This window comes from Sitodiplosis mosellana, unplaced genomic scaffold (assembly GCF_009176505.1).
Source record: "Sitodiplosis mosellana isolate CC-2019 unplaced genomic scaffold, AAFC_SMos_1.0 Smas_scaffold_6226, whole genome shotgun sequence".
In the NCBI taxonomy this organism is placed as follows: Eukaryota; Metazoa; Arthropoda; class Insecta; order Diptera; family Cecidomyiidae; genus Sitodiplosis; species Sitodiplosis mosellana.
Window position 1 is genome coordinate 13,731,228 of NW_022601467.1, and position 24,735 is coordinate 13,755,962.

General features: G+C 37.9%; 1 protein-coding gene across 1 annotated transcript in view; it reads left to right on the forward strand.

The window, feature by feature from the left end:
• Positions 1–821: 821 nt before the first annotated feature.
• LOC129579470 (uncharacterized) overlaps positions 822–24,735 on the forward strand; it is a 31,944-nt gene continuing 8,030 nt past the window's right edge. Inside the window, exons 1-10 of the mRNA XM_055469578.1 lie at positions 822–1,442; positions 11,505–11,572; positions 14,801–14,951; positions 15,186–15,310; positions 16,767–16,934; positions 17,416–17,567; positions 17,771–18,150; positions 19,482–19,803; positions 21,782–21,993; positions 23,588–23,714. Of these exons, the coding sequence (XP_055325553.1) occupies positions 822–1,442; positions 11,505–11,572; positions 14,801–14,951; positions 15,186–15,310; positions 16,767–16,934; positions 17,416–17,567; positions 17,771–18,150; positions 19,482–19,803; positions 21,782–21,993; positions 23,588–23,714 (2,326 nt within the window). The remainder of the gene's footprint in view (positions 1,443–11,504; positions 11,573–14,800; positions 14,952–15,185; positions 15,311–16,766; positions 16,935–17,415; positions 17,568–17,770; positions 18,151–19,481; positions 19,804–21,781; positions 21,994–23,587; positions 23,715–24,735) is intronic.

Sequence of the window (24,735 nt, forward strand, 5' to 3'; positions counted from 1 at the left end):
GTTGAATGGAGAATACGTTGCCTGTCTTATGAAAAATGAAAAATGATCATTTTACTATGTGACATTTCAGAAGAATAATTTACATAAGAAATTACATATCAATCTATCAAAATGATAAATGTCAAAATGACGCCTCACATTCTCATGTGTGCTTGACTATTCGCGATATGTGTGCGTGTTTGCATACATTTGGTGAGAGCAAGAGCGTGTGTACAGCACACGAACCATTTCGATAGACGTGGATTTGCGTTGTCTTATCCTTTAGCTGTTATTGTTCAAGCTGGGGTGGGATGAGAGGTCTTTTGTTTGCACAGCTTGACTTGTTCTCTTGCTTCGTTGTTTTTTTTCTTTCTTTCTTTCTTTCATTCTTCCTTTTTTCTTCTTCTCTTTTGCTTGCTCCTCTGTTGTTATACACTGTGTATTGTTCGAAGCTACTTTTCAATGCCAATTTCTCAACCACAACAATTACCTTATGCTCATCGATATTTCAATGGGACTCACTCAACTGACAAATAGGATATGAAAATGCCTTCAATTATGGATCGGTTTATTGAAATTAATCGGTTTGAAAGTAGCAGTCCTTGAAATTGTAATTGCCGGATTCAAGTTATCTATGTTGTCACATACACACACACACACACACCCACGTGTGAGTGTGCGTGTATGTGCAATTTCATTTGATAAAGGAGTCTTAAATTTGAAGAAGAAGCCATCACCATTCGTAAACTAGCCCAAGTGAGCCTCAGTTGAAAACTTTACATTCATCATAACGGTTCGAAGCATTGAATTGTTGTGCTTTCTTTCAAAACGATAAAAACAATATGAAACGACGGCAAAGCATTTGGAGTGGATTTCTGCTCATTTTTTGCGCCACTTTCACCGTCGGCGAAATCATTAAATCAACAAATTCAACCGACCAAACGGCAAACGGTATTCTCTATCCGAGCAGCAGTGTTGATTTAATAGTGAACTTTTTCAAAACTTACAAACACATTAAACGGCTCACACTTTTCCTCTGCGATGATGATAGTTCAACGCGTTTATCCGTTTCAATACCAATTCGCTATGATTATGATCCAACGCCGCTGCCAACAATGACGACGACGACGACGACGACAACCGATGCAAAACTTGAGCGGCAAATGCAAAACGATAAGCCAAAATTGAAACAAAAACATGAACGCCATGGAAATTGCTGTTTGAATTTTCAACAAATTGTGAAATACTTGATGGCTTCGGGAAACTTTTTAATAAAAGGTGATGGAAATATTGACGCGACAATGTTTACCACCTCCGGCCATGACTGTAACATTGATATGGAATACGAAAAGTTGGATTCCGTCTACGCGTACCGGTTGTCGGAAATGCTCGAGCGCGGTGATTTCAAGCAGGGTGTTGTACTTGATTTGCGCTGTCGCCAAAGCCGATTCATTCTTCAACAGGTAAATAATGATCCGAACCCCATCACAAAAACTATTTTTGCACACATTTTCCAAACGCGCCAGCATTAACAATTGGCTTCACATTTCAATTGCACCTCCATACGCGCTTTGCTTTGCTTTGCTTTGCGTTACGCGCAGTTCACGATAACATTGACTGCTACTTGATCTCGAAAGTAAGGTGCATCATTGATTTAAAACAGTGGCCGTTTTTTTATGACAACCGATTTTAATGGCGAAGGATATTAAAAGTTAGTCCCATTTTAATGGCGGATTGAAAACAGTTTTCGACTGTAATCTTTTGCCTCCGAGCTTAACACGCTCTTTTGGATTCTAATCCAAACACACTTAATTCCGACTTTGGCCGGGTTAGAGCAAACCCATCGGAATCGTGTGAGTCGAGAAAGAGCGCGCGCAAAAAATCATTTGTGCAACTTTGATTACGATTGCTGAACAGTGATTTGTAGAAGATCAAAAGACAAACCGCCAGCATGAATAAGCCCGAACTTTGTTACCGCACAATTTGTTATACATTCACTATTTAATTAAAACTATTTGCATTATCGTTTCTATTCTCGTTATGCATTACAAAGTTTCGCCGCTCAAATTGGTCGCGAATTGTGATTGCAGCAGTGCACACAAACTATTCGGTTTCAATTCAGGCAGTTTGGCCTATAAAAAATCAACTGATCAAATTTGCTCTCATTTCGTATAGAATTCTCGAAACGATTTTTAACGTGATAATTTGAAGCGCACCCAAAATGAGCACAAATATAATGCGAAACTGTTGTAAGCACAAAGTACAAATATGGAGGACATAGACAGCATCATTTCGATGTGGATTTTTTGGCTCATGGACATTTCTCCCCGGGCGAGCAGGCAAACGAGCGGGCGAGCGGGTAACCCGCTCGCGCATATACCGCACCCGTTTGCCGTCCGCCCGTTCTGATTTTATCAAGCGGTCACACAACGGACAACAGCGGGCGAGCGGGCGGTTAAACAGTCAAGTAAACGGCAGATGATATATTTGGCACCGCTGCCGTTTGCCGCCCGCCCGTCTTGATTTGGCTCATGGTCATTACTCCCCCAGCGAGCGGGCAGCACACCGGTTCATGTACCGCACCCGTTTGCTGTCCGCCCGTCCAAATTGACGCAAGCGGTTATCTAACAGATGGTCAGCGGTTGAGCGGGCGGGCGGGTAAACGGCCATTAAACACCGCACCCGTTTGTCCAACCGTTCAGATTAGCGCAAACGGATGGTATGCGGTTGCGCGAGCGGGCAGACGATCCCCGTTCGCCCGTTGAGGTACTGCATTTGTCACTTCATGGATGATAATTGAACAGGTGAGCGGGCGGGTGAACGGTTATTCACACATGACTAGACCTCTCATCCGGCCGGGAAAAGTCGGGAAAATCACGGAAATCCCGACATTTTGAGGCGATTCCCGATTCCCGTTTTTCTTCTGTTTTTGAGTCCATTTTCCCGACATTTTTGAGTTAATTTGATTCAAAGAATTTATTGTACAACTCAAGTCAAATTATAGAAGTTACATTTAGAAATCGCGCATTTTTTTTGTCAAATTATGAAACATTTTCATTCTGCTCGCCAGTACTACTATACTATATGTAACAGCTTATATTCTTATTTGCAAAACGTACATGTGAATACATGTATAGTTTCGATGAATTTCGATTTCTGTTAGACTAAACAATGATCCGTCGTTAAAAATACACAGTAATTATCTGTATTGGCGAAAGACTAATAAAACCTTAAATTTATTTGTCACTTGTATAGAGTAGTTCATCGTTTGCTGAGCAGTTCGTATTTTTGTTTTTGTTTATATTGTTTATCTCATAAACCAATGACTGCAAAAACAGGCAAAGCCGAGAAATTACGATACCTCACCGATCAATAATTATGAATCATAATTAGGCACGAGTTTTTTTACTTTGCTTCATCAAAGAATATGAAAATAAAGATAACAAACGATAATACGTGTATTTTGAATTTGATATTTTTATGAATATATGATTATTTTGTGTTTTGCTAGGCAATTTTGACTTCCCGACTTTTCCCGATATTTTTTTATGAATTCCCGACATTTTTTCCAATTCCCAACAAAAATTCCCGACATTTTTAAAATTTACGATGAGAGGTCTACACATGACACAAGAAACTTGGCCAATTTTTTTTTAGATTTCCAAAACCGCAGATCGGTTTTCGAAAGTTGGCCTCAAAAAAATAAGTTTGGTATCAAAAATTCGAAAAATGTAGAAAAAAAACCTTTTCTTAAAATGTATACAATTTTTGAGTAAGGTGGTTTCGGAAGCCTGGGTATTTATCAGAGATTACTATTGGATATTTTAATTCATATGGTATAAAAATATCGCATAAAAATAACAGATATTTTTCGCGCGTTGTGTTCACGAAACGCATAAATACGCAATAGCGATTCTGCACACACAGAGTAGCTGTTCTTTCGTTATACTCTTCACACTTACGATGAGCTGCGCGGAGCGTGCATGCACATGTTTCACTCACTTCTTTCTTTGAACACTCTTCGTGTGTCAACACAATGTCTGTGTGTGTATCGCTTGTGCCGTCGTTTGTAAACGACTTCAATGAGCTGGGTACGAACAGTGTCGATCGAAAGAAAAGAGCAAAACATATAAATGCATGCATCGCGCAGCTCATTGACATTAGAGTCTATGTAAAATTGGGTGTACAAACAATTTTGTGAATACATAATCATCTCCCATTTTAATTCCTGTGGATTTTTTATTCTGAAATTTCACTATTTTGGTCTTCAGGCCTTCCACCTACAGTATACTAAAAATCTTCGAGGTTCGATTTCGCGAAGCATATTTTTTTGAGACACGAAAAACGCCAATTTGTATGAAAATCGTGAGGTGTACAGATAATTTTGTGAGTGGATTGTATATCCTCAGCTATCTGTCATTGACTGAATGATTCAGAATAAAGTGAATCTCTGATCCAGAAAAAAATGAATCTTGATCCAGAAATTTTTTTTAATCTGTGATTCACGCACAAAGTGACGGATTCAGTGAATTACTAATCACAATTCTGCCCCGTAATGGCAAATCTCTTGTGCCCTAAACGGTAAATCGAAATCGACTATACGATTTTAATATTTGGAACATCAATTCTTCTGGCAAGTACTTCGGAATTGAATAGCATTTTTGTTTCGCCACTTTGGAACCAAGGCATTCAGAATTATCTGGAATATTATCTAAAAAAAACCCAGATAAGATAATAGATAAACACTCTTACTATCAAATTATCTAGATAAGATAAAAGATAATATCTTATCTTATCTGAATTATCTAGATAATAAGATTATCTTCGACAACACGCCATTGGCGACACAGTCTCGCCGACACTGAACATAACTTATCAAAATAGACAAATTTTTTCAACTTCAAAACGAATTTCATTTAAAAAATTATGCAAAGCAGTTATTTGATCTTACTGTATTCAATACAGTCATAATGAATAAGTTTAAAATAATGCGGCGGCGTGCAAAGGAAATTTGTCGCTCGAAGCAAATTGCCGCCCCAACATCAAAATGCCGCCCCAACATCAAAATTTGAAGAGCAAAAAAAAGGTCATCACTTTTAAAACTCAATTCTATCTACTGCAAACTCCAATTTTACCAATTTTGCCGCCCGAAACAATTGCTTCGCCAGCGTCGTGCTTTGCACGCTACCGAAATAATGCATTATGTTTGTTCATTCATTAGCACGATGATAAAATTTGCCTATGTTTTTATATGAAGCACGTGTTTATGCTATATTTAAGCGACATCTTGGCGCTGAATGTCGAACTATGGAACTCCTATATAAATATACTGTCTAACTATCAATGACAGCAACCAATTACAGCTACAATTGAACGTACAGTGCACCCCCGCAAATTAGAAATAAAATGTCCCGAAACCATTTCTAATTTGGGGGGTTTTCTAATTTCTGAGGATTTTTCGATTTCATCCAAAAACGGTGTATCGAATGATAAACTGATAGGGGGAATGATTTGCTTAATTGAAAACAATATATTGAACACTGTTCAATCAAGTATTGTATGTAAATATTTTAGTGATTATAAATATATAGTAAGTCTGTTAGTTTATTTTACTGGACAAACTACTCCTCGGAACGAACCGAAATAAATGATGACCGGCTGTTCTTATTAAATCATACGATAGTAAACAGAAAACGTTAGCATTCTATATACAATTCGATTTGTTAATGATTGATGATTTTCGCAGACAATATGGAACAGATTACTTCGTGACTTAATTTTTAACTTCATGGTGAACGTCAAAAATCTCAAGCTGATCTGCTAATATAGTTATTGAACGAAATGGAAAAGACTTTCATTAGGTTTTTTCATTAAAAATGAAGTAAATTTCCCTTTGTCTTGAATGAAATGATTCGGAAACCTCGTGAATTGGAAATGAACCCCGGAAATTAGAAATTTTCCATACAAATTTTCAAACCTGATATTCATTTCTAATTTCTGAGGATTTCTAAATTTCGGGTTTCTAATTTGCGGGGGTGCACTGTATTTGTACGGCAAAATACTTCCATCTTGTAGATGGCGCCAAACCAAACGTCATTCTAGACATTTTTCTCATTGATTAGCTTTGCATTTGTTGCTTAAGTACGTCGTCATGAATTGAGTATGGAAACCGGTGTCCGCCACATTGTACATTTTAGTACAGTTCGATTGTCAATACTAAAAGCAAAATCGACCAAATCAAGTAAAAAAAGCAAAATTGATTCACAATCATGAAAATCCCTCAATGTTCGAGATTTTTCACAACCCAAAATATTCGGCTAATATAAAAAAGAACCTATCGCTTCAAGTTGGGAAGACTAGGGGCATTTCTCACTTAAAAAATGGAACCATTCCAATAAATATTGAACAATTTCTTCCATTTCTATCAATCCGGGTAAATGGATACACATTTACACTGAATGTGTGAAATACGCACAACCCCTGCACAACACTAACAAAACAAAGTAAAACACGAATTTGCGATGAGCGCATTCAGTGAAGTTCATTTCAATTCTTTACGTCGTTAGACGCACTCATGAACGCGACAAATTGAACGCATCAACAATGTTCCGTAATGAAAGAAACATTTTTTAATTATAAAATTAATGTTTATCACGTGCTAGGCTCTCACAAAAATCAATTTTGCACATTCGTGACATTTTTATTTCTTTTGTCTACTTTATTAACAAATATAAAAAAGATTCAATAATACATTGAACGATCTGTGTCACAACTTTTGACACTTGTCTCGTAGCGCTAGAAGTGAGCTGTCAGACGCTTAGATGCAGGACCTTCGGAAATACGTTCGCAGTATGAAGCTTAAGTACGTAATACTCAGCATACTTAACCTTAAGTACGTACTTAAGCTTGATAGATAAGTACGTTAAGTATGTTAAGTATGTTAAGACGTACTTAAGGATGACAATCTTTATACTTAAGCTTAGGTACGTACTTAAGATTTGTACTTGCTAACAGAACCGAATTTATGAAATTGCAGTGAATTCACCAAAATGTTTTAGAATTGACTGGAATGTAGTAATTTGGTTCACATTAAATTTGACAATTCCAGACAATTTCATAAATTTTTATACCATTTCAATGGGAAAGAAGAAATATCTTAAATTCATGCACATTCGTTTCAATTTTTTGCGTGAGAAATGCCCCTAGTGGGAAGATAATTCAAAAAGAATGGATTTAATTGTGTTTTGTGACAAGATTCCGATTCGGACTCGGATCGTAGAATTCCAGCACAGTTCTTTCCAGAGCTTCCATAATTACTTATAAAGAACTCATAAATAGCTTAACGTTTTTCACTACGTTTCACATTAAGCAAAAATCATTGAGCATATATAAATTCTTATCATTCCGTTCAAAAACCAATCTGTATTAGTGGAAATGTATTTGTTTTCAATCCATAATGATAATAAAAGGCTGCTTCCAGAAATGTTACACATCACGTACGTACGACGATCGAACAACCAAATAAAATGATTGATTTTTTTCAATACTTCATAACTTCTTGTGGTGGCTCTGGAAAGATCCGATTTTTCTATGAATTCACAATCAAAAGCAACGATTTTTACGACCTGGTGACGGCATTGGTGAAATGTTCTTTTGGGCCTTGTCGCATTTCTTTGCTGATTTTTGGTGCCATTGCTAATGTTAATCGTTCGACTGACGAACACGAACTAAATGCTTGCACAAGTGCTGTGCGCTCTTATATAGCATTTCAGTGAGTGGATGACGTAAGCGATTCGATATTGTAATCCCCACCCATTTCGCCGAGTGTGCTATACTGCAAAACGTATATAAAGCAGACGTGTACCGCTGTGCGAGCATCATTCTGTTTTTGAGTGTCAAATGAGTAACAATTGTTAAGCCACAAGGAAAAAATATCTGGATGCGCATCGAACACTGAATGCGCGCAAAAAATGTCCCTTTTAGTATCACATTTCGACGACATTTCGAACGATTTGGTTTTTCATTTTTCCAAATAGTTTTCAATCAAAACAAAACATTAGTTTTAATTGTAATAAAAAGAAATACATTGGTAATCCCGAACTTTTCCGTACCGTTGGTCTGCGTTGTCCGTAGGTACTTTTGGTTGTTTTTTGTGAATTTTCTTGAAATAAAGGCAGCGAAAATATAATAATAAAAATAAAGTGAAAAATCGGTCACTTTAACTAAAACTTCGACAATTTTGTATGAGAGGTACCCGGAAACCGATTTTTATTGGCTTTAAACTTTCTGAGGTTTCATTTTTTGGAGAAAAAATAAGATTCCGAAAGTTTCATGTTGATCACATTTGCAGAAGTTTGATTTTTGGCCCTCAATTTTTTCCAAGGAAATTTCGACAAAACACTTTCTTTTACATAAGCGCTGGCGAACGTGAAAAATGGATAAAAATCAGAATTAAATGCAATCCAATAATCATGTTCCGAACATCGAAAAGTCATAAAACTTCGGAAATCTTATTTTTTCATCTAAATCCGATACCATACCAAATTTGGAGCCAATCTGATGGAAAATTGGGGTACCTCCCATACAAAAGTATCTTATTACATTTTTGAAATAGCAAAATTTGTATGGGAGGTACCTTTATTTCTTTATTGATTGGCTTCAAACTTTGTAGGTTTTGAATTTTTGCTCAAAAAGTGAGTCTTGTAAAATATGAAGTCAATCGGTGGAGGAATAAAGGTACCTCCCATACAAATTTTGCTATTTCAGAAATGAAATTAGATACTTTTGTATGGGAGGTCCCCCAATTTTCCGTCAGATTGGCTCCAAATTTAGTTTGGTATCGGATTTAGATGAAAAAATAAGATTCCCGAAGTTTTATGACTTTTCGATGTTCGGAACATGATTATTGGATTGCATTTAATTCTGATTTTTATTCATTTTTCACGTTCGCCAGCGCTTATGTACAGCTGTTACTTATTTGTTGGTGGTCATACGATAGATTTGACTGTGGCCAAATTTATCTAAATTCAATGCTCTTTACGATAAAACTTTGAAACTGGCAAAAATTACTCCCAATTTGATGTATATTTAATCCGGTAGTTGGTGAAATCGACCAGTTCATGAGAAAACGAAACACACGAACGAAGCTGCGCGCAATTGTGAGTTACACTCTTTCGTTCAAACCATATTGACACATGCACACAGCCATCGTTCGACTCCGTTCGCGTGTACGCTATACGCGGCTGTATGTATGCGTCAATATGGTTCGCGTGTTTCGTTTTCTCGGTTTATCTCTTCCCATTCGTTCGTCGCATCAGCGTAGCTGCTACTTGCAAACAGCAAAAGATACGTGCTACTCGCAGTAGCTCCGCGATATTACGAAATATATTTTGAGAGCAAATGAGACCTCTGGTTGAAATTCGTTTCTTAGTGTAATTATACGTGTTTGGTGTGTTTTATCACTCTTCAAATGCCCTGTTAGCGGCTTTTTTCCACTGAATTCAAATTTACCTACCGAATCAAAACATTGGTGGTAATTCAACATTTTACCTCCAATGAAAAAATTACTTCGGCAATTTGTTATTTTGCCTACTACTTCTGACGGTTTGCCTATTTCGAATTGTGAGAATAGGTAATTGCAATTGATTTCGATCCCGCCTGACCGATTTGTGATATTTGATCTGGTTTCATAGTCACACCACGAATTGAGGTATTTATCATTCCAATAGCCCCAACCAATTCCGAGAACGGCACATTGATAAATACCCAGGCTTCCGAAACCACCTTACTCAAAAATTGTATACATTTTAAGAAAAGGTTTTTTTTCTACATTTTTCGAATTTTTGATACCAAACTTATTTTTTTGAGGCCAACTTTCGAAAACCGATCTGCGGTTTTGGAAATCTAAAAAAAAATTGGCCAAGTTTCTTGTGTCATGTGTGAATAACCGTTCACCCGCCCGCTCACCTGTTCAATTATCATCCATGAAGTGACAAATGCAGTACCTTAACGGGCGAACGGGGATCGTCTGCCCGCTCGCGCAACCGCATACCATCCGTTTGTGCTAATCTGAACGGTTGGACAAACGGGTGCGGTGTTTAATGGCCGTTTACCCGCCCGCCCGCTCAACCGCTGACCATCTGTTAGATAACCGCTTGCGTCAATTTGGACGGGCGGACAGCAAACGGGTGCGGTACATGAACCGGTGTGCCGCCCGCTCGCTGGGGGAGTAATGACCATGAGCCAAATCAAGACGGGCGGGCGGCAAACGGCAGCGGTGCCAAATATATCATCTGCCGTTTACTTGACTGTTTACCCGCCCACTCGCCCGCTGTTGTCCGTTGTGTGACCGCTTCAAAAAATCAGAACGGGCGGACGGCAAACGGGTGCGGTATATGCGCGAGCGGGTTACCCGCTCGCCCTCTCGTTTGCCCGCTCGCCCGGGGAGAAATGTCCATGAGCCGATTTTTTTGCGTGAGCGAACATTTCTCGTCTCCACTTTGAACATAATCAACGTAACTTTTTTCTCTCTTCATTCTGCATCGAAAAAGATTAATTTGGAATAAAAAAAACTCCTAGATTAAAAACTAAAGTGAAAAGTGCATTCGGGTATTACTGTACAGTGTACACGTTTTCGATTGCAATCAAGTCGGCTGCGAGTCGTCGCTTTGAAGTTTCAATTGAAAAGTGCAGTCAAAATCATCTGATTGTTGCCATTAAAAATATTAAATTTTCAATGGATTTTCGATTCGTTTGCGATTCGTCACGTTTGCTCTCGATAGTTTTTCTTGGCTGCTCGTCCCCGTTTGTGGCTAGTTTTTGGCTTTGACTTTGATTTTGATTCAATATGCTTTTTTTTTGTTTGTCTTTGGTACTTTGTGCTGTCATCCACGGTGGCTGCAGCCACTTGCTTATGCTGTATTGAGCGTGTGCGATGTGACATGAATTTTACTGCACTTACATGACACTGGAATCTCTGGTTCTTCAATGACCGCAAACAGTAATGCACTGCACTGAAGCGACAACCGATATCCGAAAAAGATAGTCTACATTTATGTGGGTGTCTCTGTCTCAATGTGTGTGTGTGTGTGTGTTTTGTTCCATATCCACATCCATATCCATTTCATGCACAAGCACATATATACTTTATTACTGCTGTGTCTCGACCGTTTTTCCTGAGGTTGTGTGTTTCTTATGGGTATTTTTTCCCTTTTTTTCGGAAAATGGCTTTGCAACACATGAATTAATCGTTATGCCACGACGGATGATGCAATCGTCACGAACGCGATATTACTTACTCAAACGAAAACAAACCGACCAAAAAAAAACGCACAACGACTGAAAAGGCATCCGAATGTGGTTTGTTTAATACATCGTATCACTGGATGATATTGGAGCAACCTTCGACGATACCACCGCCGTCGCTGCCGCTACAGCCTTCATCATCAGCGAAATTGTTCTCCTTCGGGGTTGAGTTTTTCGAACGTTTAAATATTAATATGAACTCTGAAATAACATTGGTTAAGCCGCAACAGTCAAACAGTGGAACAAATTCAACGCCAGAATGGAACATTTATGATTTATACGACGTGTGGTGAGATGAAGATTTATTTGTTTAAATATTTTGTTTTATGACTGTTCTGTCTCGCTCACAACCATCGTTTTCCATCTCCATTTCCATTTCGCTAAACATTTTTCTCGTTCTTTCTCTCTCTCTCGCTTCTTTCGTTCGTCGTCACCGTTCGTTCCTCCATTTTCACAATCACCGGGAACCATTTCTGCGCTGAAACAAACCGAATAGCAAAAATTATCAGGCAAATTCTTTTTTCATCCATCTAATACCTTGTTGCCATTTGTTCACTTGAAATCGCTCTTTTTCGTTTTACCATTTTTTTTATCGTTCCATCCAATGCCATATTCGATGATGATAGTTTGCAAAAATTCCTTGAATGTAACATTGCGTTTGTTTTTCTGCACTGATACTCTCCAATTCTAAAAGCTTTGCTCTTTCTACCTCTCGCTCTGTCTCTCCTACGCGAATTTGGCGCCACCCGCTCCTTTGCTCTCACTCGGCGATATTGTGTATGTTTTGTGCAATAAAATGCATCAAATCGTGAGTAACCTAAGAATTTTTCCACTTAATGGCCGAAATTTAATCACCGACACAAAATTAGTTCATCGCATGCAACATTTTAGTGGTACATTCTGGTGACAAAATTTTTCACTTTATGGACGTCAAAATTTACTTTATGAATTTTTATGGACGGATTTCAACGGAATAACACGAGCACTGTGCATGGCTCTTGGTTTGTTGGTCGGTTGGTTTCACCAACTCCCAAGCAATGGCTTCATTTTTGAATGGGCATTATTTTCTGTTCATAATAACTGCTGCACACAGCGAAATTAAATCCACACTCAAAACATTTCAAGTTTTTGCAACTTTCGGGATAAATGTTTGAAAACAATTCCAAACACGTGAACACACACGCACACACACACACACCGAAATGTCGGTTCTAAAATATTTTGATCAATATTTTAGCAATGTTGCTGTCCTCTAGAGATGTGACTATTTTTGCATTTGGATTGATGCAAGTATTCGTTTAAACAAAACCATTTTATCGTCCATATTTTGGTGAATCCAGAAAAATAAACATTTTCATAGTAATTTACTAATTAATTCTGCAACAATTCGGCAATGCATTTCTCCAGAAAAGAGGTTTTTTTGTTTCTAGCTCATTCAACCCAATTTATATATCTGATTGTGATGACAATTTCACAAAACAGTTCAGTTATAAAATCAAAAGCCCTGATTAAAACCGACATTATTTCTTGGATTATTGCTTGAAAAGTGGTTTATACACAGACACACACACACACGCTTCGCCGGTGGCAGATGAAAAAAATATGTAAAATTCATATATGAGACGTCCGGTGGAATTTAGGTTCTGTGGTAAACGCTTAAGTGATGCAGATTTAACGGATACATTATACATCAGCCATAAAACTTTATAAAATATTTGCATTTTCCGTCGTGAGTAAGTGTATGTGTGTGTGTGTGTGTGTGTGTGTGTGTGTGTGTGTGTGTGTGAATGTGTTGTTTCCTCTTTCATGTTCAAATGCAAAGTTTCACTTCGGAATGGGCCACAGAAAAACTTGGTGGAAAAAAAAGAAGAAGACGACGACAACGACGACGGAAAACCTTTAACCTTCAATAAATTTGTGGAAATGCCTATTTTGGGAGTAAAAATGACACTTTATGTGCACGCCGAGCCATTGCGGAAGGATTCCTGATTTTAAATTATCCTCCAGTTTTCAATTCAGTTTGATGTTTCATTTTTCTTCATTCGTACGTTTTGAATTCTGGTCTTGAAATGCGATGCGGTTTGGAATTACCTTAACCTCTTGCATGTTGATGCCTTTAAGCGGCAGCTACTCAATGCTATTCCTACCATTTGGCACGCCCGGCCCCATGAATACGCACATAAAACCGAATATGGACCGTGAAACACTTGGCATTGCTCAAACTTGCCACCGCCGCTTTTTTTCTTCTTCTTTTTGGTAAATTGATTTTACCTTTTTTATAAATTATTGCAAAACGCGCATAAAAATACTAACAATATATTTTATGATATCTCCATTGTTTCTCAAGACTTTTTTTTCCAGCTGGTGATGTTGTTACCGTGTTTGAACGCATTTGGTTCTTTTTGGCGCAGTATTGAATATGTTTGATGCTCAGATTTTGCATAAATATGTTTTTTTCTCTCGATAAAAGTTTCCATTTCCACAATCACCGTAAATCATTTGATACAACTCTCAAACGCCATTGCGCTCTAGCAGTAGCTTTCAGCACATTTTGTACAGATGATGAAGAATTATTGGAATTTAAGTCATTTATTACCAGTAAAACAATGACAGAATTCGGATTTGATTTTGGGAGAGATCCGTTCTAGTTTAGTTCTGCAGTAACAAGTGATTTGGCAGTAAAATGCTGTTTTGGACAAATTTCGTCAACATTACTACTACAATAGAAATGTATTCTGTTTTTTTTTGTTCGTTGCAAAATATTCATTTGAATCGAACATGAATTTCAATCAAGATGAATTTTCGCAAAAGCCCTGAAGAATGTGTGCGTTTGATTCATGCGACAAATTAAATGCTACATTTCAATTGTATACACAAATTATGGAATGGAGCATATCAGATATTTTAAGCCATATCTGGTAACAATGGTCCATTTTGACAAAAGCACATCTGGCAAATGGAAAACCCCAAAATCTCCCATTCAAATACACTTACACTTACACACGATCTCATGCAAACACACACACTCTTTCTGAACATACTTGATAAATGAGTGCATTGTAATTGTAAAGTAGTTTCCTCATTAGTTTAACAAAGAACAAAGCAATGGGATTAACGTTTTCCAAATCGCTGGCAGCATTTTGCCGTCGAAAGACAAACTAACTGCTTGTTTAGTTGTTTCTAATGAGTATGAAAAGCGAAAAATCACAACTTTTGCCGTAGAAAGCAGTAAAATGTGAAATGGCTGGTGTTGGAATATGCGTTCCATTCTTCAACAATTAATTGTTCCGTGAACATTCTCTGTCTGTCTCTCTTGCTCGCTCTGTCGTTTTCTCTGTTTATTTGTTCAATTTAATTGTTCTTTTTTTTTCTCAGTCTCTTTATCTCTTTCTTCCTTTCTCTCTCTCTCCCTCTCTCTCTCCCTCCCTCTCTCCCTCCCTCTCTCTCTCTCTCTCTTTCTATCTTTTTTTCCACAAATACGCACACAAAATGCACACCAAAACACACGCATCGTTAGGAATCCGGGAAAACTTTACGGTGGCATACTGAATGTGAGCCATATGGGTACCTATTCAGCCGATGAACAGTTTTTAAATATTTCCTTCAAAGAAACGACCATTATACGACGGTTGAATGTTCATGGCATTAAAGTACGTGCCATGGTTGTGGTGAGTGTTTTAACAAAAACCAAATGTTCCAGATCGCATTTACTGTGCATTCCATCACATGGCACAGCAGCAGCAACAACAACAACAACTCAGAGAAGTTGCACACAAAAAAAATGAAGAAACGTTACGAAATCACAGTTTGCCATTAGGGATAATTTTGTATTTCACAGCAGTTTTATTATAGTTGTGTGTGAGTGATTTTTTTTCTTCTCGATCTTTCTTTTCATTTTGCAGGTAACGAATCCATTCAATGAATCATTCGAACAGTACTTAGATCATACGTATAATCCGCATCTAGATTCGATGAATCGTTTCAACTATCGGTTACTCTCATATGTACGTGAAATGTTCAATTTTAGGTAAGAAATAATTAAAAATCATTTGATTTTCTCGCAACAACAGCAACAACAACTGAAAAAAAAACACCATCTGCCCTTTCTGATCAATTCCATTAACTGCAGATGTGAGAAAGTGAGCAAAAGCTCGAGTAAGTTATTTATCGTGTGGCAACACCTTCTGCACTGATATTGAGCTTCATTTGGATGTGATGCACGACTATTGTTAGCATCACCACCATGGCTCAGTCCCTTCATTTTGCCTTGTTTTTAGTTCAAATATTTCATTTTTTTTTATTGGTAATCTCTTGTGTAATGCACTATGTCATTTGGACAATGTACAGCTGCATTAAGGGCTGGCTGGCTGATTTTGCCCCGCTTTTACCGAAAATCGAACTGTATTTATAGTGTGCCAGAGCAAAGCAAACAAAAAATATCTATTTTTGGCAACACAAAGAGGAATACACTTAAAAACATTTAGCCTGTGTTTAAAAATATCTCCGGCGAGATCGAAAGCACTGAATTGAAAATACTCCGATTTTTCACCAGGAAAATGTATACGAAAAAATGTAAAAACTATTTGTAACCGAAAATTCGTGTAAAATCCAATTATTGTCATTTTTGCGGAATGTAAACAAAGGCATTAACCCCTATGAAAAATAAGAATGATTTTAATTGAAAGAAATCGGAATTTCATTTGCGGCTTAACAGCATAATACATAAAAAGCTTATATAGTATATTTCCATCAAAGTTCAGTGAACGAGATAGATTCGGAGGCGATAGAGACGAAGAGTAATTGAAAATTGGCAAAATAGAAGCGGAAATAGGAACGGTTAAAAAGCTTTTGCTGGGATTCCATTGTTTGATTTTCATATTCTTGTTTTATGCTTTTTATATCGAGATTCGTTCCAATCAACTTTCGACATATTCGTCGAGTTTTCTCGCTCGCTCTCGCTCGCTCGCTCTCACGTTCAAGTTTACTTTGCCGCATTGAATGGAGCCGTCGTGAGGTGTGTGAGCGGGCACGCGCGTCATCCGCTCATTCGTTCACCGACGAACGTGATTTGTTGAAAATTTCTGGCGTACCGTGTAGACCACCTTATTTAGTATGTAACGATTTATTTTCCTCAAAACTGCACATCTTATTTCGCCTTTTGTCCATCTCGTTTGCTCGTTGCCACAAGCCTTTTTCAGGTGGGATTTTTTTTGCATGCTTTGCACTCTTTTTGTTCCCATTTCGTTGCTGTGCTGCTGGTGCTTCAAATCTATTCGATTCGACGTCGAATATTACTGGGGATTTTTTTTTTTGATTTGCTCTCTACTTCTGGTTAATCTCCACAGTCATTCTTGGTTTTTCGACGAATTTTTCCCTATGTGGTTGTTGTTTTTTTTCTGCTTCTCCCTTTCACTTTTTGCTTCTCATACATTTTGTTTTAACAAATCTCTTCGTTTGCTCGTTCTTTCGTTCACCGCATCCAGATGGGTTGTATATCGCACAAATTCATGGGGCTATTTAAAAAATGGAACCTTCGACGGGATGATCGGTAGCTTGGTTCGCAAAGAAATTGATGTCGGAGGTAGCCCGATATTTTTCCGATCAGAACGTGCTAAGGTTATCGATTACACGGCACGAACGTGGATATCAAGGTAAAAGAAAAATAAACAGCATAAATACACATACACCTCACGCCAAATCACACCGCTTTTCGCTCACTCGCTCTTCACTCTCGTTGCGTTCATATTTGTATTCCGGATTTTGTGCGGCATGCTCTTCAATTTTACTTCAACGTTGGACCGCTTCATGTGCACACACACACGCACGCACGTACAACGGCAGAAGTGCTTCTGCATCGTTTCGTCTTTGTTTAAAAGAACGAACGAACGAAAAAAAAATCAAAATTAATTAAAAATGCAGAGATTCTTTTTAATGACTTAACCAAGATTTGTTTACACATTTTATGAGCGCTTCATCAGCTTGTTCTCCTTGTCGCTTTCTCGCATGCCGTCAACCATATGTTTATTAGATTTGTTTTGCGTTCCCAATTTTCTTGCAATTATAATGTCGAAAGTTTTTCCGATACACACTCAAACACACACACACACCTATACACATGTATCCACCATTTAGGCCGTGCTTCGTGTTTCGACATCCAACAGGTTTAGTTGGTAATGTATTTTTGCAGCCATTCAACATTCACGTTTGGTATTGCGTAATAGTCGTCGGTGTTTTTATAATTGGCACTACATCATTCATCTCGAAGCGAGAAGGGAGGAATTCAGGTAAAATTCAATTTGTCAATTTATACATACATCAAATAGAGCAGCCGTGTTCAACGGTATTCCTAATTTTTTATTTACTCACACTCATTCTTTCTCTTTCGCCTCTCTCCGTCTTTGGTGATTTTATTTTCATGTATCGCATTACATTTGATCTATTATTATTTTTTATGTCGGTACCACACGGAAAAATTGCGGCATAAAAGATGTATCCAGTGGCAGCCATTCATTGACAAATCGTTTAGAGGCAAGAATGAAGAACGTGCAATCGTTGTCGAATCGATCAAAGAAATGGAAGCGAAACCAAAATGATGACGATGTTGATGGTGATGATGATGAAGATGATGCGATTGCAATGCAAAGTCAACAGCAGACATGCCGACGACATCAAATAAGTGACAGCATGTTAAATACAGTCCAGTTGAAACAGCATGGAGCATCGATGACCAAACGAGAAAAACATCCACCACGATTATGTTTCAACCAACAAAAACAGACGCAAATAATTCCAGAAGAAAATGTCATTATTGGGATTTGTACAAAAGTTTTCCGCTTTTTTTCAACACGATGGTTGCCGGTGTCAGTGGTAAGCGCTTACTGAAAACGAAGAACACACTGTCAAGTAATAGCAACAAAAACAAAACGACGACTAAAAAGAAAAAAAGAAGAAAGAGAAAAAAAACGCAAAACAGAACAAAACAAAGGCACACAAGGCAACAAAGAGACACATACAGACAAACAGAAAGAGAAAAAGCGAGTGCAAAACGAAAAGAAGAAAGAAAAAACACAATATATATAATACAAATACTTGCTAAAATTCGAGTGAGATTGTTAGTCGACAGCGACGGCGGTGATGGTGACGGCGGCGGCAGCAGCAGCAGCAGTGAATATATTGTACAAAGTAGAAACATTGAAAAACATTGCCTCAGAGCATACAGCTCTCGACTGTGCGGCTCGACTTTATGAACAGCAATTCGCAGACAGTTTTCAACACTCGGAGTTCGCTTCATATTTTCTTCCATACTGCATTCGTACAGTGTCGCGCGCGCGTTCTCAACTGCGAGGCACAGCGACACATATTACAAAAGCAAATAAATCAAAACTTTCTGATCGAAATGAAAATATTTTCTTTAGCCTCATCGAGTATAAGTGAGTAAGAGGGAGAGAGAGAGAGAGGGTTGTTGCTGTTGTAACTTTTTGTCGCAATTTTCTTCATTTCGCTCGATGTGAAACACTGTGCACGTGCCTCGAATGTAGTTGTCGTCCGACAATTTTCTCACTTTTCCCCATTTTTTCCTTCGGGAAATTCGATGTGTGTCGTGCCTTTGCTACAGATAAATATTTTTCCACATCTTCTTAAGTTTCGGGAGCAACAATTGGAAACAAAAAACGAAAAACTGGTTACAGAAAACGGCAGAAAATCATTTAGGTTCGTTGAAGAAAAAAAAAATATTTCGAAATTTTGGTCAGTTCAAATATGAGCTGATCCCTTTAAAAGAGATCCCTTAATTATGAAAATATAATGATTACTTAAGCCGCATTAAGCTCTACTATCAAACACATACACACACATTTTTTTGCATACATTTCTTTCGCAGCGCAATGTGTCTTGCTTTGGCTTTGTATTTGTTACTGTTGCTATTTTGTTGGAAAATTTCATTAGAATGAAGACTACACGGAAGAGAGTTGTATTGCTCCCCCTCTGTGCCTTTTCCCAAGCATGATGAAACGAAAGTATCAAAGAAATGCAAGCAAAAATGACTGACAAAAAGTAGAAGAAAAAAAATTGAAAGAAACAGAAAGCGAAAAAGAATAAAAAAAACGACAGGAGAAGAAGAGAGCGTATATATATTTTTATTATCTCCCATTTTCTATGCCTTTTATGTGCTTTCATTGCAATCTTCATGATTATTCCAGGATCAGCGTACGTTGAAGAAGGTGCAGACGATGAATAAAAGCAGCTCACATAAAAAAATCAATCACGAAAATTTCCGTTCAAATGTTTATGAATTTTATTCGGGAGGAAGAAATGATTCGAATGCATTTGCGACGATTGCTGGTGATGGTGCCGGTGCCGCTGCCACTGTCGATCGAGGTCACAGCATCGCTATGAGAAATGAAGTTGGCAATGTCAATAGCAAACCAACAAAAGCATTCGATAACGTAAACAGAAAATATGACGAAAGCGCCGCACTTTCGCGCTGTGCATTGCTTTTCATAGGTGCACTGTGTCAACAAGGTAAACGTCACAATTTTCAAACTTCCTTCAGGTAATCTTTTTAGCTTCATTTTGCTGCTGCTGCTGCTGTTGTTGTTGCTTTTGCTTTTTTTGCTCTCGCTTTTGCCACACTTGTTGTAGCACAGGTGATAGGTGCGAATTGCACAAATCTTCGGCACAATCCCAGACACAAGTCAAACATTTTCCGGCAAACCGCGTTATGCATACCGTTCACATTAATCGGTCGCTGCAACATTTTGCAAATTTCTTTCGGCAAAACTGTGCAGCAGTGGGTGTCTGTGTGTGTGTGTGAAATTCAGACTTTGAATGTATGAAGATTTCTAGCTGCCAACACGGACAATATTATCCATTGCGAATCATTTTCACGCCATTACATTTCTATCGAATGTGTCTCATACCCTATCACACTCTTGTCATACATTCACTGTGTTTATACTTTTTTTTTCAGCGCTTCGTATTTGTCTTGTTGTTGCTTCTTTTCTATATTTTTTTCTACGATTTTTCCGTTTTTTTGTCGTCTTCGAATGGGTTTCTGTGCCATTCAATGCATTGTGTTCGGCATGCTTCACTTTTTTGCACGTGAATTTAAATTTATCAAACGAATGTGAAATAAATATTAATAATAGTCGATATTGGCAATCTTAGAATCCATTCAATATGCGCATAATATTTTTCCATTATTGAAAAATGAGCTACACACACACACACACACACACACACCGACAGCAAAAAGGAAAAGAAAGTCACAATAAAATATAAATGGGAACGACAACAAGATTTGTATCCATCTTGTATTTTGTGCATTTTTGGATGGTGTGGCGCACATTTGACGTGCGACATTGGCAGCGGTAAAATGGTGTCTGATACATTTTCCTTTTTGACAAATGTCCGTTTTCAATAAAGAAACACACACACACACACACACACACATTCGGTGAATAAGAGACGAAAAACGAAGCCAAAATGAAACACAAGGTTCTATTTGTAGCATCCACACCTTTGGATCGACGCTGACAAATTATTTTCCATTAACGTCTTAATCAAAAATTGATAAAATTGAACGGGCACAGCGCGAGTGTAGAAAAGAAATGAAAATTCGGGAAGAGGGCGATATAGGGTGATCGAATGATGTGGATGTTGCAGCCAAAATGAAAGGAGAAAAAAAAACGGAAAATGAGATGAAACAGAATGTGTCTTGGTTTGACAACATCCACTCACTATGGATCGCCATTGATTGGATTTTAACCGAACAGAAATTGGCAATTTTACAAATAAAATGGATATATAATTTTCATTCGTTCACCGTGTGTTTTCTCTCTGTGCTACTCTAGTCGCGCTCTTTCATTCGATATGCGAAGCGAGGAAAATGTGTTTACGTGTTGAAATACGTTGAGTTACGTGGTCGATGCCCGAATAACCGACAACGAAGATGACATGAAAAATAAAACGAAGAGAAAATCGAATTCAATACCAACCCGGCCACTCGAATCAAATTCCAAAAGGAATTCAACGAATGGACAATGAATATAAATATAAATCAAAATGAATAGGTTTTGAGTTGTGTATGTATGGTGGTGGATGTGGCCAAGGAATTCTTCACAAATTAGAATATTTGCATAAATCGAATGCGTAATTACATTCACCAATTTGATGATGTATCAGCTCTGTTGCGAAAACCACCAACAACCACAACCGTGGCCACAAAACACAGTGAACCATCTCAAGATTTTCCCTCATCCCAATGAATACGTCTCTATACATTGATTATCAAAATAATTTTGCGACTTCCACGATTCATTTCTGCTTTGTTGAAATGTCGATGATGATGTCTTAGTATTTTGCATTCAGAGTGAATGACATATTTGCTTTCATTTTCATTTCTTGAATTTCCATTTCTTACATTCCTTACGGTTTCTCTTTCTATCCCTCTCTGTCTGTGTGTTTTTTATGCGATATTGTAACATCTTGAACTCTGCAGGCTCTTCCGAAATGCCACAATTCACATCGCGCCGATGCATCATTATGCTGATTCTGTTGTTCGGCTTCTTTATGTTCCAATTTTATTCAGCGAGTATTGTCGGCTCTTTGCTAATGGAAAAGCCAAAAACCATTAAAACATTACGGAATCTGATTGACAGCCCATTGAAGTTGGGAATTGAAGACATAGTTTACAACAAGGACTTTTTCAAAGTAAGTACCCCTGAGCCGAAGCATATTTTCTCTTCAATGCACACAGACATTTCGCGTTCACGCTCTCTCTCTCTCTCTATCTCTCACACACACCCTATCGTCAACACATAAACATGAACATAGACACGAATACACCTGCCGGTGATCAAACAAATCCAGCACACTTCCTGCTGTATCCAACTGAGAGAACGAGAGACATCGACAGATAGAAGAGGGAGAAAAAAGCGAAGAAAAACGAGACACAACCCATATAATCAAGTCTTTGTACATGCTTCCGTTATTTGCATCTAGTATCTTGTTTATGTTTCGCAAAAAAAAGAAGCGTCACAGCAATTTTAAATGAGTTTGCCGGGCTTAAATGAATCAAAATGTGCATATATAAAATCACTTCAGACTTTTGAATAATCGAACGCAAAAACAATGCACGCTCAGCTCTTTACCACTACCACATGTACACACACACACACACACACACACAAACGCTCACAAGTGAGTGTGTGAGTGAAATGTGGTGTGCGCGCCCATCCTCGAGAGAAAGAGAGGAAAAGCGAAAATCATTTGTACACTTGTTGACATAATTTTGATTCCATTGTCTCTTTTAATTCAGATAACTTTTTATAGCTCGCGGCTGATGGAAACGCAAACAGAAACTAACCGATTTGTTTTTGCAGGAGCAGAAAAAAAACACACGAACACAAAAGAGCGAGTGCAAAAAAAAAGTCCCGGCGAAGAGAAAGAATCGAAAAAAAGCCGAAGATAAATTCCGATTCTCGGATTTTCGTCGGTTTATCACTAGTCAAATAGCAGAAATAATGACAATGTGCTTCTCTTTAACATTGGTATTTGTCGCGTGCTATGTCACTTTTCTCTCTGTTGTTATTATTGTTGTCTTCTCCTAGCTGCAAGCGATATGCATACAGAATACCATTATCATTTTCGATACAGTTCAAATACGCGCGTCGCTTCCAATTCATTCATTTTTTTTTCTCTCGGGAGGACGACATAGGCAAACCTTCGGAAAAAAAAACAAAAAAAAAAATTATAAGCCATGTAGTGCAGCAAACTTGCTGCTTTGCAAAAAGAGCGAAACGTCAATCGATGATGAAACCACACAGATTGCGATCGCATTTGGCTAGTTTGCTTATTCGCCCCACAGTTATACAATGGACGATTGTGCACCTGTTATGTGTGCACACGAAACAATTCACTGCGATTCAATCATTGCAATTTTTTTTCTGTCTCTGTATTTGCGAGCCGAGCGAATAAACGAGTTGAAAACAATCGAGGAAAAAAAAGAAATGCGAAAAATCACCGGAAAATGTTAAATGTGGACAGTTTAAGGGAATCAAAGACACGACTCATTTGAAAGTCTATTTGAGAATATTTTTCGGCAATCATTGCTTGAGATTTGTACGTGTCAGATCCAAAGATTAAACGATTTGACCTTCTTCCTTGAGCTCATTTGGGCGAGAAAGAGGAAGAGGAAGAGAGAGAGAGAGAGACAACGTGAACGAGAAAACAGTTGTAAATTAATGGATTTGCTTGAGTTTTTGTTGTGACTTTGTAAAATTCTCTGTTATCGCATAATTTGTAGCGAACGACGGATGCAGTAGCATTGGAATTATACGATAAAAAAGTGAAAGTTGTCAACCCGAAAACTGGCGAGATCTTGTACAATTTTCTACCACCAGCAGCTGGCATGGACAAAGTAAAGCATGGAGGTGAGCATTTCTAGCATTTATTTTGGATTAATTCCAATAGATTAGTGACAACTGAACCGATGGCAGTTGAAATCCCATAGTCTTAACTCAAGGAAATGTGTACCATTTTGCGGAATGAGTTGGAGCGTGTGTGTGTGTGTGAGAGAGAGAGAATGAAAAACGCTACCATTTTAAATGGCACCGAATGCGAATGAATAATTTATTACTGAATCGAGCCATCTACACGGAAAATCATTTAAAATTATAAAGTGATTAATCGCATTTGCACAAAGGGCACATAACGATTTCCTATCTAACCACATTTACAAATGAAGTAAATAGTATTTTCGCCTCGGCGTTTTATGCAGCCGAAATATGTGAACAAATAGTGGTTCATTTTGTGGTGGCCCCAGAAAATATGGTGGGTATTGGCTTGACCTGTTAACTCGTCTCACGCTGGCCGCTCATTCCCATTTTGATTTTAATATTGGTTTGAGTGACATTTATATAGGTCAGATTTCAAATTACCTCATCAGCATAATTTATACATTTTGAATTTCGGTAGGTTTTTCCTCGTCATTCTTCGTCTTCGTCCTCCGTGTCAGAAAATTTGCAGCAAAAAAAAAAGAACGAAAAGATAGGCGGATCTGGTACAATCAACAAGATTGGAGCATATGGTCTTTTACGTAGCACACTTTATGTAAACCATTTGGTGTAATGATTGTTGTTTGCATTGTTTTCCTTGGAAATATTTTTTTCTGTTGCTGTTCTTAGTATTTTCGATTTTGTCTGGCTCACTCAACTCATTCGGTTCGCTTTGTGTTACACCAAGACAGAGAAGACGACGACGACGACGACGACGACGACGTTGGCTTGCCCTTCGAATTTCTGCACATCTTGCAAATGGGAACAACATAAAAATGTAAGAATAAATGAATAAAATTCCAATTCTGCCGCATTTTTTATGGATGTATTCGCGCAAAAAGATTGTAGAATATTTTATTTATTTTGGATGTTTTTGCTCCCCTATCTCACTAAGCCG